Source organism: Dendrobates tinctorius, unplaced genomic scaffold (genome assembly GCF_039654945.1).
Source record: "Dendrobates tinctorius isolate UK_male_01 unplaced genomic scaffold, ASM3965494v1 ptg000143l, whole genome shotgun sequence".
Lineage (NCBI taxonomy): Eukaryota > Metazoa > Chordata > Amphibia > Anura > Dendrobatidae > Dendrobates > Dendrobates tinctorius.
Window position 1 is genome coordinate 15857802 of NW_027361810.1, and position 15019 is coordinate 15872820.

The 15019-nt window shown below is 42.2% G+C and overlaps 1 protein-coding gene across 2 annotated transcripts in view; it reads left to right on the forward strand.

Moving 5' to 3' along the window:
- The window catches only part of THSD7B (thrombospondin type 1 domain containing 7B), a 501312-nt gene that overhangs the window by 466118 nt on the left and 20175 nt on the right, over positions 1–15019 (forward strand). For both annotated transcript variants that reach the window (XM_073545559.1, XM_073545560.1), the window contains 2 exons: positions 12415–12574; positions 13706–13879. In XM_073545559.1, the coding sequence (XP_073401660.1) occupies positions 12415–12574; positions 13706–13879 (334 nt within the window). The remainder of the gene's footprint in view (positions 1–12414; positions 12575–13705; positions 13880–15019) is intronic.

Here is a 15019-nt window from a genome sequence, read left to right on the forward strand (position 1 = left end):
TACTAGGCTACAATAAATGGACAATGAATGGAGTAGTAGTGCACATGGTAGGCAGTGGCTGCACACAAAAGGTGAACCCTAGTCCTTATTTACCAAAATTAGTGCTGTGTATGCGGTGGAGTGTTTAAAGTGATGCACCCAGTCTTTCGGGAATGCTACCAACAGCCCAGAACTGCCCACTTTTAGGTGGTTTTAAATTAACCTAGACCCTTAGATTTTTAGACAGTCCCAAATTTGCCAGGACTGTATCAAAATTCCGTAAAATCTCGTAAAATGCCGGACCACATTTTTGTGCTGTCCTAGACATGGGATTGCCAGTAATCGTACATTTGTTACTTGAGCAAATGGATTTGCAAGGGCCTGGTCCAGTGGCCTCATCGGTAGTCTTATTGGCATCCCCAGCGCCTCTCCTAGTAGGCCAGCACAATGTCATCGTTGCGGCACAACACATACATGACATCGAGGGGACCGACTAATCAGAAGAGGTGCCAGCCAGGATGCTGACCTGTAGAAGGGGGTGCGGAAGACATTGGTTTTGGGTCAAGGGCGCTGCAAATCATCTAATTATTCCCTACGCAGTGTGCCGCTACATAGGCTCCATAACACCGCTCTACTGTGTGCGTGAGCCCAAACAGCAAGTCAAACAGATTTTAAAAACCCAAATCCCAAACTCAGAAATGTGAACTCTTGCTGGCGCCTTCCCCCGCTGCGCCTGTGTTGGCGCGTCATGTAAACTCCTGGATTTGTGAGGTTATTTCCTCCAGCAGCGAGTCGTCTTTACGCTTTTATTTTCTTATCTATACAAGAAACGGCTTTTATTGGTTCCTTTTATTTGTTTTCATTCTGTCTTCTCGTTTAACATGTCGCGGTGAAACGCTCGGCTGGAATTGGACTATTGCTTTGTCTTATAAGACGCACTTACGTCTTTTAAATGAACATTGTGGCACTCAACCAGAAATAATGGCGCTTGTAATGAAAGGCGGAAAGTTTTAATAAGTTGCCGGGAAGGGTTTATGTTACTTAATAAGAGACGTGTGTTTTTCTGCCATCTGGTGATTTCATTGACAAATATCGATTCAGTAAGACATTTTGGGTCTCGTACATTTAAAATAGTGTGAATAAATTTGGAGCAGTTGCCTCTAACGGCCAGCCATCTTTGGGTAGAAGGCGCACAACTACTGTCGCTGTACCAATCCCTAAAATTAATCTCTACCCTGGAGCACCATTCATTTTAATCTACGTAGGTCCAAAGTTCAGTACAGATTAAATTCTTAATATTTGCTCAGAAATTAACTATTGGGAATTTTTGGACCTGACGTGACCATAACAGATGCATCTTGTATCGTTGCGATATGCAGTTATGATGAGTGGGGGTAAGGCTTCTGAGACCTGAAAAGGACAGATACACAGCATCAGGCTTCTGCACGGAAATCTTGTGCATGCGCCAAGCATACACGGTGTTCAAACATGGTGCGGATGTGCAAGATTACATGGCCAAAGACAGTGAGATGGCAGAGTGCTACTACCAGGAGCCGACACAGACCGAAGAGGGCCCTGTGCAACAACCTGATGTGAGCCCTTTGCAGTCCAAAAGCTCCTCATAATGCACAATTCCACCTGCTATGGTGGTGGTAGTGGCCCCTGGACCTCTAGGACTCCTGTGCAGCCACGCAGGTTGCACCAAAGATATCTCCACTCCAGGCTACAACCTTCAATCCTCTTTGAAAGGGGAGGCATCATGTGGGGTACAGTGTGAAGAGGAGAGCTGGGGCACTTGCCAGATCATTTGCATGAGTTCATTGCTATACCACATCCCGTTGCTGTCTAGTCCTAATCTTAAAGGGGATTGTGCACTTTGGACATTTCCATTTTGTTAGACAAGAACCTTATGAATTAGGTATGGTCAGAGGCTGTGCAGCTGCAAAGATCCCCAGCGAGCAGCTGAAATATAAGGGAGAACCTTGCATCAAGTATTCAATTTCCCTACAGTGCCCCCACAGGTAACATTGTGTACTACACGGTTCCAACTAAAACCAATATATATACAACGCATTGCCCTGCTGGGTCCTCCAGAGTGTATAACTTTTTATAGTCCTATTTTCCCCACCTGTTCTCTATTATCACCCTATTAAGGGTATTGTAAAAATCCAAAATTAGTATCATTGTCGCGTGGATCGCTCCATGGTGGTAGAACTTGAGTCAGTTTTTTTTATGTAACCTTGGATGACCTTCAACCTGTATCCTGCCGTCTCCCTTGAGGACCAATGGAAATCATAGCGATGACTTCCATGTTAGTTTTTTTTCACGGCTGACATCTAAATTGCTTGTATCTTGCTCCTAAATTCTTCCAGCTGTGGCGCAGATTTGTAAGAACGAAATAATGGAATTTCTAAAAGATGTTATTTACTGGGATATTTCTAGAAGTCTAAGACTCTGTACATACCGTACGGGGTAGTGATGATGGCACAACAGAACGCATTCGGTGTTCACCGCAGATTATATAGTTAGCATAAGACACGCAGCAGGAGCGGTCCATACTGCTAAATGCACAGTAAATATTCCCAGTCTGAATAACAAGACGGAGCAATCTTCTCACTTTCTCGCTTACTTTACCTCCCGGGGGACCAAAGTTTAGAACATTTTAGAGAAGTTTTAGCATTGCAACTTTTCATAGCTTGGAGAGTTTTCGGGGCTTGTTGGTTTAGAAGGGAACTCGTGTATCATGAATATTTAAAGAGCGTTGTCAATGGATTACACACAATGACAACTCGGGGCCCGTGACTGCTCATCTAGAAATAGCACCATACATTTTTACGATGAGGTTTGGCATGTCCTTTTCTTATACGTGAGCTCCCAATCCCCCCCCGATTTCTAAAATGTATCTGAAATTCCTAATGTGTCCAAAATTGTACCTGGTTTATTACTTTTGCCTGCAGTCACCACTAGGGGGAGCCCACTGTATACAGTTCCTGGACAACATGGCCATGGCTGCAATTCATCAGAACACGTGGCACGAAAAAAGGAGTGAATTATTTTGTAAAATTGAACCCAACATGGCAGTCAAAATAGGAGACCGGTTGGTGACTAAACCTATTATTATTATTTATTGTTATTATTATTATTATTTCACCACCAAGTTTACAAAAGATAGTTGTGGACAGGCATCCCGAAGGGTAATTTTTTTTTTTTTTTTCAGATGAGTTTAAAAAGTAAATGAGGCAATACTTACCACTTAATACCCTTTCGCTCATGTTCCAATGCAACCAGGTCCCATCACAGTCACTGGTGACCTGTAACAGTCCCTAGTTGGGACAGAGTCAGTGCAGCTGGAAGTAGAGACCAGTTGGGGACCGCCCCCATAATAAGCCGCACAACATCCTGACGTTGGGGCATGACGCACATCATGACTTTGCATGAGGTGTTGTTACTAGACAATATTTATGTATATAGGTGGGCACCACGGAAAATATGACATGAATATGATAACTTTTTTCATGTGTTGTTACTAGACCTCACGTGGCATCATGGCGTGGCAGGGTCTAGTACGTACAAGGTGCCAACAATATCGAACACAGAAGTGAAGACAGCCCTGGTCCTGCTGCCATAGAGGACCGGACTGGACGCCAGACAAAACATCAGATAGCACCCTGACCATCAGGCTATATACGTTAATTTTTTTCTCATCTGATCAAGCCGATCCAGGGAAAAAAAATCTCAGCATGTCCAAGTTTGATCAGATATTCAGATCGCACTCGGCCATGCAAATCAGTGAGTCCTAGGAAACCATCAGACTGCACTCGGATGACATCTGAGTGCAGACAAAATTTCCCCGGACTAACAGGAAGGAGAAGATGGAGACTTTTTTTTCTCCGTTTTCTCCTCATCTGAGAGAATGTGATCACACTCTGATCATACTCTGATCTAACTTTGATGAAAGTGTGTTTTGCACAGTCGGCACAGTCCTATTCATAGTGGGGTTATAAACCTATTGTGTCAGATGTAGGGCCCACCCGGACCCCATCATAAAGTTACTTTCATTGATCACTGTAATAGTGCAATATCTCCAGCAGTGATCATCACCCAGTGGCCATTACTGGTACTGCAGCGTTATTGTATTATGTAGATGTGGGGCGGGCAGTATATAAATGGGCGGGGCCTATATGAGAAATTGTCCTCCCCCCATTTAATACATCGATCTTCAGGCTCTCATCATTGTTGATTACCGATAACAGAACTTCCGGATATCACTTCGAGGCTGATAACATGAGTATTTATAAAGTAAATTTTGCAACTTTTTTAATAATGGATATACTGTACGGGATTATGCTGGCGCAGTGTTTGATGAGCTTCTTTTCTTTTCTTCCTCGTCGCTGTGCATTTAAAACCTTCCAAATTGCAGTTTCACGTATAAGGCTGGAGGATTTTGAGAGATAATGTTGAAATAATGAATCTGGCCAAGAATAACTTCTGAACAACTCATTAGTTGTAAAACGCTTCTATTTTTACAAACTGGATTATTTTAATGGTTTTGTTCTTGGTTTCGTGTGTCCACTCCGGCCCCCTCCGTCGCTCATTATCTCTCCCCGCCGCTGGAATATAGATTTGCTAACCTGCTATTCCCCTGTCTGCTTTCCCTACTCTTACAAATAATGAAGTGCTTCCTCGTTTACAAGTCTCTTCTTTTTCCACAGTTTTTTTTTCCTTTTCATTTTACTTTGACACTTGTCAGAATAATCATTGTAAATGGCGCTGACTGTTTACATCTCAGGAACAATTGTGAAAAGTCAATATAATGCAATAGCCGTAGCGTTTACTGCCGCTCACAGATGAGGGTCCAAAAAGTGAGTAATTACTCTCACTCCTGTGCTCCGCTTGGGAATATGGTTTTATTATAGAATTCTTCCAGGTGAAGATTGGGTTAGTTTACAGATATTACCTTGCAAATTAATCCAAATTGTCCACAAAAGACAAAAATTGTCTATGGCACTTCAAAAAATTCATATACCATAAACCGGAGTAAATAAACTCGAGAAAGAAGAGTTCCATTTAAAATAAAGTTTATTTCAATATATTTTAAAAAAGACATAATAAAATGAAACAAGATGTCTCCAAGATGAGACGTCACCACAAATAAATTAACCACTATTTGTACAAATTCTATGGTAACCAAAATTATACAAGGAATGAATTTACATAAAAATTTTTTTTTATCCTTCTATATATAAATATATATACACATATACACATGGCTCTAAAGTCATATGCCTAAGTGTATTTATTTACAATCATCAAATTCAAAATATATAATGTATTGTAATACCAGACAATTATAGTGGACTGATATAATTATTATTGAAAAAATACCAGGTAATATATCTTTAAGTAGGAGCCCATGAGTTAAATATATCGAGTGATACAGAGTGCATATTAAGCGCTTCTATAAGGAATACATACCTGGTATTGTATGGTGGTGGTGTCTCACTACCCCGACGCGCGTTTCGCGGTGTGCTTCTTCCGGGGGCGTGGTTTATTGTGGGGGAAGGGAGGTATTTAAATATACCGGTGTCCAATAGCAGTGTAGGATTAATGAATATCTGCCGGCGGCATAGTGACGCATGAACGCTAATGCCATGCCCCATGGTAACCATCGATTCCCTAGAAACCGCTCAGTAAACCACAGCTATCAGTTAGATGTGGCTGCATAATGAGTGCCTTAGTGAATCGGCCAGGGTCTGGGTAATCAGCGCATGCGTACTGCCATTCGGCATATTAAGGTTAAAAGGATGGAAAACGGGGAAATTACCAGCCTCAATGAATCGGCTAGAGTCCAAATAATCAAAGCATGCATACTGCCATTCAGCATGCTAGGAAACCAACAGCCGTGCGGTCAAAAACGGACTATTTGTATTAAGTCCGAATTCAATATAGGCACAATCATATAGTAAAACCCTCAGTAAATCAAAATGGGTTTAGACATATAGCACATATAATAGAGTTACAAAGAAAAGGGATTTCATCATAGAATACCAACAAATACGAACCCTTTATATTAAGTTTAAGATCAACAAATCCAGAAAAAGTAATATAAATAATTAAACCGCCATATAATTTTTTTAAAAAGTTATATAGCGCAAAAATCAAATCATGAAGTGCAAAGTGATGGATAAAATTATAAATTATTGATAAATATATTAAATATATTAAAATAAATGTGAGACCACAAATAAAAAAGTGATTGGATCATAAATAAGTACAGAGTTGTTGAAGTGCATAGTGCTAAAATGCAGTGAACAATTCTTTTTTATTATTATTATTATATTATTATTAAAGACAGCTGCACCATAGGGCAAATACAGATAATAAAGTGCATAGTGATATAAATACATATGTACAATATAATGATCCACGTATAATTATATAAAAAAATTATCATAAATATACAGAAATCTTTATAATATTTTTTATAAGCAAATATTATTTTAGAATAAAATCTCAAGCTTATAAACATGTGTATTTCCTTTGGAAAAGATGCATTCAACTTCCTTATAACCGATGGTAATATATTCAACATGCTAGAAGATGATATGGCCACATTAAGGAGGGACATCCAAAAACATCTAGATAAAAAACAGAAAAAAAAAACACTAATACGATAAAATATAAAAAACATTACATCAAATGTTAGAATTGAAATTAAAATTAACACCCAACCCCTAAAAAAGAGATTTGTTGATCTTAAATTTAATATAAAAGGTCCGTATTTTTTGGTATTATATGGTGAAATCCCTTTTCTTTGTAACTCTATTATATGTGCTATATGTCAAAACCCATTTTGATTTACTGAGGCTTTTACTATATGATTGTGCTTATATTGAATTCGGACTTAATACAAATAGTCCGTTTTTGACCGTACGGCTGTTGGTTTCCTAGCATGCTGAACAGCAGTATGCATGCTTTGATTATTCAGACTCTAGCCGATTCATTGAGGCTGGTAATTTCCCAGTTTTCCTTCCTTTTAACCTTAATATGCCGAATGGCAGTATGCATGCGCTGACTACCCAGACCCTGGCCGATTCACTAAGGCGCTCATTATGTAGCCATATCTAACTGATAGTTGTGGTTTACTGAGCGGTTTCTAGGGAATCGATGGTTACCATGGGGCGTGGCATTAGCGTTCATGCGTCACTATGCCGCCGGCAGATATTCATTAATCCTACACTGCTATTGGACACCGGTATATTTAAATACCTCTCTTCCCCCCACTAAGCCACGCCCCCGAAAGAAGCAAACCGCGAAACGCGCGTCAGGGTAGTGAGACGCCGCCACCATACATTACCAGGTATAAATTTATTCCTTATAGAAGTGCTTAATATGCACTCTGTATCACCCAATATATTTAACTCATCTCACTGAAATATATGATTATGGGGTTAATGCAGTTGGGCTCCTACTTAAAGATATATTACCTGGTATTTTTTCAATAATAATTATATCAGTCCACTATAATTATCTATTATTACAATACATTATATATTTTGAATTTGATGATTGTAAATAAATACATTTAGGCATATGACTTTAGAGCCATGTGTATATGTGTATATATATTTATATATAGACGGATAAAAAATTTTTTTAATGTAAATTCATTCCTTGTATAATTTTGGTTACCATAGAATTTGTACAAATAGTGGTTAATTTATTTGTGATGATGTCTCATCTTCGAGACATCTTGCTTCATTTTATTATGTATGTCTTTTTTAAAATATATTGAAATAAACTTTATTTTAAATGGAACTCTTCTTTCTCGAGTTTATTTACGCCGGTTTATGATATATTAGATATTACCTTGCGTTATACTCCAGAGCTGCACTCACTATTCTGCTGGTGCAGTCACTGTGTACATACATTACTGATCCTGAGTTACCTCCTGTATTATACGCCAGAGCTGCACTCACTATTCTGCTGGTGCAGTCACTGTGTACATACATTACACTACTGATCCTGAGTTACCTCCTGTATTATACCCCAGAGCTGCACTCACTATTCTGCTGGTGCAGTCACTGTGTACATACATTACACTACTGATCCTGAGTTACCTCCTGTATTATACTCCAGAGCTGCACTCACTATTCTGCTGGTGCAGTCACTGTGTACATACATTACATTACTGATCCTGAGTAACCTACTGTATTATACCCCAGAGCTGCACTCACTATTCTGCTGGTTCAGTCACTATGTACATACATTACATTACTGATCCTGAGTTACATCCTGTATTATACTCCAGAGCTGCACTCACTATTCTGCTCGTGCAGTCACTGTGCACATACATTACAGTTGTGGCCAAAAGTATTGACACCCCTGCAATTCTGTCAGATAATACTCAGTTTCTTCCTGAAAATTATTGCAAACACAAATTCTTTGGTGTTATTATCTTCATTTAATTTGTCTTAAATGAAAAAACACAAAAAGAATTGTCCTAAAGCCAAATTGGATATAATTCCACACCAAACATAAAAAAGAGGGTGGACAAAAGTATTGGCACTGTGCGAAAAATCATGTGATGCGTCTGTAATTTGTGTAATTAACAGCACCTGTAACTTACCTGTGGCACCTAACAGGTGTTGGCAATAACTAAATCACACTTGCAGCCAGTTGACATGGATTAAAGTTGACTCAACCTCTGTCCTGTGTCCTTGTGTGTACCACATTGAGCATGGAGAAAAGAAAGAAGACCAAAGAACTGTCTGAGGACTTGAGAAACCAAATTGTGAGGAAGCATGAGCAATCTCAAGGCTACAAGTCCATCTCCAAAGACCTGAATGTTCCTGTGTCTACCGTGCGCAGTGTCATCAAGAAGTTTAAAGCCCATGGCACTGTTGCTAATCTCCCTAGATGTGGACGGAAAAGAAAAATTGACAAGAGATTTCAACGCAAGATTGTGCGGATGTTGGATAAAGAACCTCGACTAACATCCAAACAAGTTGAAGTTGCCCTGCAGTCCGAGGGTACAACAGTGTCAATCCGTACTATCCGTCGGCGTCTGAATGAAAAGGGACTGTATGGTAGGAGACAAAGGAAGACCCCAATTCTTACCCCGAGACATAAAAAAGCCAGGCTGGAGTTTGCCAAAACTTGCCTGAAAAAGCCTAAAACGTTTTGGAAGAATGTTCTCTGGTCAGATGAGACAAAAGTAGAGCTTTTTGAGCAAAGGCATCAACATAGAGTTTACAGGAGAAAAAAAGAGGCATTCAAAAAGAAAAAAACACGGTCCCTATAGTCAAACATGGCGGAGGTTCCCTGATGTTTTGGGGTTGCTTTGCTGCCTCTGGCACTGGACTGCTTGACTGTGTGCATGGCATTATGAAGTCTGAAGACTACCAACAAATTTTGCAGCATAATGTAGGGCCCAGTGTGAGAAAGCTGGGTCTCCCTCAGAGGTCATGGGTCTTCCAGCAGGACAATGACCCAAAACACAGTTCAAAAAGCACTAGAAAATGGTTGGAGAGAAAGCACTGGAGACTTCTAAGGTGGCCAGCAATGAGTCCAGACCTGAATCCCATAGAACACCAGTGGAGAGATCTAAAAATGGCAGTTTGGAGAAGGCACCCTTCTAATATCAGGGACCTGGAGCAGTTTGCCAAAGAAGAATGGTCTAAAATTCCAGCAGAGCATTGTAAGAAACTCATTGATGGTTACCGGAAGCGGTTGGTCGAAGTTATTTTGGCTAAAGGTTGTGCAACCAAGTATTAGGTTGAGGGTGCCAATACTTTTGTCTGGCCCATTTTTGGAGTTTTGTGTGAAATGATCAATGTTTTGCTTTTTGCTTCATTCTCTTTTGTGTTTTTTCATTTAAGACAAATTAAATGAAGATAATAATACCAAAGAATTTGTGATTGCAATCATTTTCAGGAAGAAACTTAGTATTATCTGACAAAATTGCAGGGGTGTCAATACTTTTGGCCACAACTGTACATTACTGATCCTGAGTTACCTCCTGTATTATACTCCAGAGCTGCACTCACTATTCTGCTGGTGCAGTCACTGTGTACATACATTACATTACTGATCCTGAGTTACATCCTGTATTATACCCCAGAGCTGCACTCACTATTCTGCTGGTGCAGTCACTGTGGACATCACCAGACGCTGTGTTTCCTCCTTTTTGATGCTCTGCCAGGCCTTCACTGCGGTGGTTTTCAGTCGCTGTTTGTTTGTGGGCCTTTCTGTCTGAAGTTTAGTCTTTAACAAGTGAAATGCATGCTCAGTTGGGTTGAGATCAGGTGACTGACTTGGCCATTCAAGAATATTCCACTTCTTTGCTTTAATAAACTCCTGGGTTGCTTTGGCTTTATGTTTTGGGTCATTGTCCATCTGTCGTATGAAACGACGACCAATCAGTTTGGCTGCATTTGGCTGGATCTGAGCACACAGTATGGCTCTGAATACCTCAGAATTCATTCGGCTGCTTCTGTCCTGTGTCACATCATCAATAAACACTAGTGACCCAGTGCCACTGGCAGCCATGCATGCCCAAGCCATCACACTGCCTCCGCCGTGTCTTACAGATGATGTGGTATGCTTTGGATCATGAGCTGTACCACGCCTTCGCCATACTTTTCTCTTTCCATCATTCTGGTAGAGGTTGATCTTGGTTTCATCTGTGCAAAGAATGTTCTTCCAGAACTGTGCTGGCTTTTTAGATGTTTTTTAGCAAAGTCCAGTCTAACCTTTTGATTCTTGATGCTTATGAGTGGCTTGCACCGTGCAGTGACCCCTCTGTATTTACTTTCATGCAGTCTTCTCTTTATGGTATATTTGGATTTTGATACGCCTGCCTCCTGGAGAGTGTTGGTCACTTGGTTGGCTGTTGTGAAGGGGTTTCTCTTCACCATGGAGATTATTCTGCGATCATCCACCACTGTTGTCTTCCGTGGGCACCCAGGTCTTTTTGCATTGATGAGTTCACCAGTGCTTTCTTTCTTTCTCAGGATGTACCAAACTGTAGATTTTGCCACTTCTAATGTTGTAGCAATTTGTCGGATGGGTTTTCTCTGTTTTTGCAGCTTAAGGATGGCTTGTTTCACCTGCATGGAGAGCGAGCTCATTTGACCGCTTGTTTCCTTCACAGCAAAACCTTCCAAATGCAAGCACCACACCTCAGATCAACTCCAGGCCTTTTATCTGCTTAATTGAAAATGACATAACGAAGGGATTGCCCACACCTGTCCATGAAATAGCCTTGGAGTCAATTGTCCAATTACTTTTGGTCCCTTTAAAAACAGGGTGACACATGTTAAGGGGCTGAAACTCCTAAACCCTTCATCCAATTTTAATGTGGATACCCTCAAATGAAAGCTGAAAGTCTGAACTTCAACTGCATCTGAATTGTTTTGTTTAAAATTCATTGTGGTAATGTCTAGAACCAAAATTGGAAAAATGTTGTCTCTGTCCAAATATATATGGACCTATCTGTACAATACATTACTGATCCTGAGTTACAGCCTGTATTCTACTCCAGAGCTGCACTCACTATTCTGCTGGTGCAATCACTGTGTACATTACATTACTGATCCTTACTGATCCTGAGCTACATCCTGTATTATACCCCAGAGCTGCACTCACTATTCTGCTGGTGCAGTCACTGTGTACATACATTACATTACTGATCCTGAATTACATCCTGTATTATACTCCAGAGCTGCACTCACTATTCTGCTGGTGCAGTCACTGTGTACATGCATTACATTACTGATCCTGAGTTACATCCTGTATTATACTCCAGAGCTGCACTCACTATTCTGCTGGTACAGTCACTGTGTACATACGTTACTGATCCTGAGTTGCATCCTGTATTATACTCCAGAGCTGCACTCACTATTCTGCTGGTGCAGTCACTGTGTACATACATTACATTACTGATCCTGAGTTACATCCTGTATTATACTCCAGAGCTGCACTCACTGTTCTGCTGGTGCAGTCACTGTGTACATTACATTACTGATCCTGAGTTGCATCCTGTATTATACTCCAGAGCTGCACTCACTATTCTGCTGGTGCAGTCACTGTGTACATACATTACTGATCCTGAGTTACATCCTGTATTATACTCCAGAGCTGCACTCACTATTCTGCTGGTGCAGTCACTGTGTACATACATTACATTACTGATCCTGAGTTGCATCCTGTATTATACTCCAGAGCTGCACTCACTATTCTGCTGGTGCAGTCACTGTGTACATACATTACATTACTGATCCTGAGTTGCATCCTGTATTATACTCCAGAGCTGCACTCACTATTCTGCTGGTGCAGTCACTGTGCACACACATTACAGTAATACTGAATGCTGGCTCTGTCTCTCCACATTATTCTGGTGACACAATGATTTATTTTCCTTGATCTTTACAGAACGGTGAATGTGGAGAAGGCCTGAAGTCCCGGATCCTGACGTGTCAGGTGCACAATGCCTCCAGCTCTGCAGTGAAGATACAGGTAGACCCGAAATTCTGTGGTCAACTGACAAGAGAGGAAGGTGCCCTGAGTCTGCCCTGCCATGTGCCCTGTCCAGGTAACGTCACTGCACATATTTATCTTCACTGCACTGGGTGACACAATAAGCAATCACCACTCTGTTGCAATGTCACTTAAAGGGGTTGTCCAGTTCTAAAAAATTGGCTTATGACGGTCCTAATATTAAATAATACACAAAATCCCTGTTCCTCTTCCTCCTGTCCCTGCTGCCGGTGTCCTCCATTAGTGTCCTGGATTCCTCTTCCTCCAGCCAGGACCGGTGTTTGCTGCAGACAATCTGTGGCCACGGATTGGCTGCAGTGGTCACATTGTTTTTTCCTAAAGGGGAAGTCGAGAGACTGATAACGGACACTGCTAGAATCACCGAGGTGCTGCAGGGATCTTGTAGGTGAGGGTCCTCGGTTGGTGCCTTATTATGTGGCATAAAACACATGCTTTGTATGAGTACCCTGAATGAGGATATGGTGGGTCTATTAAGGTGACAGACTCCCTTTATAGGGGTTCAGTATCCGGTCACTGGGGTCCAACTCCCATCAATCTGCTGATTTCACTGGTTTCAAGCCACAGCGCTGTACATTTTGTAGTGGCCATGTGTGGTACTGCAGCCCACGTTGATGGGCCTGTAATACCAGGCATGGCCACTGCATAATGTCTGGCACTGGTAAGCAATGAAATAATGGTGGCTGCAGCCGCATCAATCAGCTGATCGGTGGCAGCGCCAGAAGGTGGGTCCTCCACTTATCTGATACGGATTGTTTAGCCTAAGGAAAGGTTATTAACATTAAAGCCCTGAAATGTTCAAGCCCCTTTAATTGTACTGTAGCTAAAGTGTATTTTGCGATGGGAACTTAAAGATTCATTTATCCTGTCCACGGCAGGGAGGTATGAAAACAATGGAGATTTCTGCCTTACTTTATATATCAGATATTCAGTGTGAAATGTGAAGCTCCCCTCCACCGGCCGCACATGATTATCTGCTGCTGCTCGGTGCTTTCTGACTCCCCTGGAATATATGCTGCTTTGCATAAAAAGAGCCGCCGCGTGCCGCGCCGCAGTGCGGGGTCAGCTCCCGGGTGTATCATTACACAGAGTACTGACATTTCTTGATAGCACAATATTGGGCCTCAGTCACATTATAATTTCCCTGACCGGTCTGCCTGGGTCCTAGGTGACTGCCATCTCACAGAATGGTTCCCGTGGAGCTCCTGCCAGGTCCTTTGCATCGACGGACGAAGCTTCGAAACCAGCGCTCGCCAGTCCAGATCTAGAACCTTCATTGTACAATCCTCCGAGAACCAGGAAAACTGCCCCAAGCCGGCGATTGAGACTCGGATGTGCACAGGTCGGTGGCTCTATTCCCCTTGGTCGGAGAGGGGTTAAAAATTGCTTTAATATTCGCACGATTGATAGGTGAGTCTGTTGAAATTAAAATTTGTCAGATCTGCTTGATTGTGGCCCGGAAATAAGACTGCATGACGTCTGTCTCATTCTGCTCTGCGGTCTCTCCCGACCCGAGAGGTTCACGAGTCTCCTCACTGCTCACCTGTCCTGCAGCCGCTGCTCTCCGACTGGTCGTCCGATTTTTTCCCTGTGGCTCCGGTGACTTTTTTCTTCCCGCCATCATTCAGATCTTCTTTGCCGGTGCTTCCGGAGCAGACTAGAGTTCGGGCGACGCATGTTATATGATGACGGTACAATGTCAGGACATGAGTCGCACGAGGAAAAATGGGCAAAGGCTGAAAATCTGGAAGAGGATGTCCGTCACTACACAGACACCGGAGCCACAGGGAAAGACTGGATGACTGGTCGGAGAGTTGGGATTGCAGAACAGGCGAGTCATGAGGTGAGTATATTTTTATGTTTTTTTTCACACCAAACTCCCCTCCCCCACCTGCCCCTCCATGTCTGTATGGAGCTTGTACACTGGGCACAGTCATGGGAAACAGGAAAGGGTCTTCCCCAAACTGTTCCCACAAAGCTGAAGCTACAATTGTCCTCAATGTTTTATGCTGAATATTAAGATTTCCCATCACTGGAGCTGAGGGTCCAAGGCCGCCCAAACAAGCCCATAGCATTACTGTACAGGGGGCACAATGCAGTTAGGCGGCAACGTCCTGGAATCACCAAACCCAGACTCCTCCATCAGACGCAGATAGAGAAGTGCGATCCGTCACTGCACAGGACACGTCTCCTCCAGAGTCCAGTGGTGGTAGCTTTACACCACTCCATCTGATGCTCGGCCTTGTGCTTGGTGGTGTACGGAAGCATGCAGCTGAAGCTCCCGGCGGGGGCACATTTTTTGTGCTGATGAAATGTGGTGGGGGCCCGGATTGGGGGGTGGTCCACTTCTTACCACGACCAGACGATGCAAAGACGAGACGGAGGCAGATTCCAATTGTAACAGGTCCGAGTTTATTAGCCGTCCTCCTGACGACCGTAGCCATACACCGCAGCACGTTTACAGCTCTCCGTTTCCAGGCCC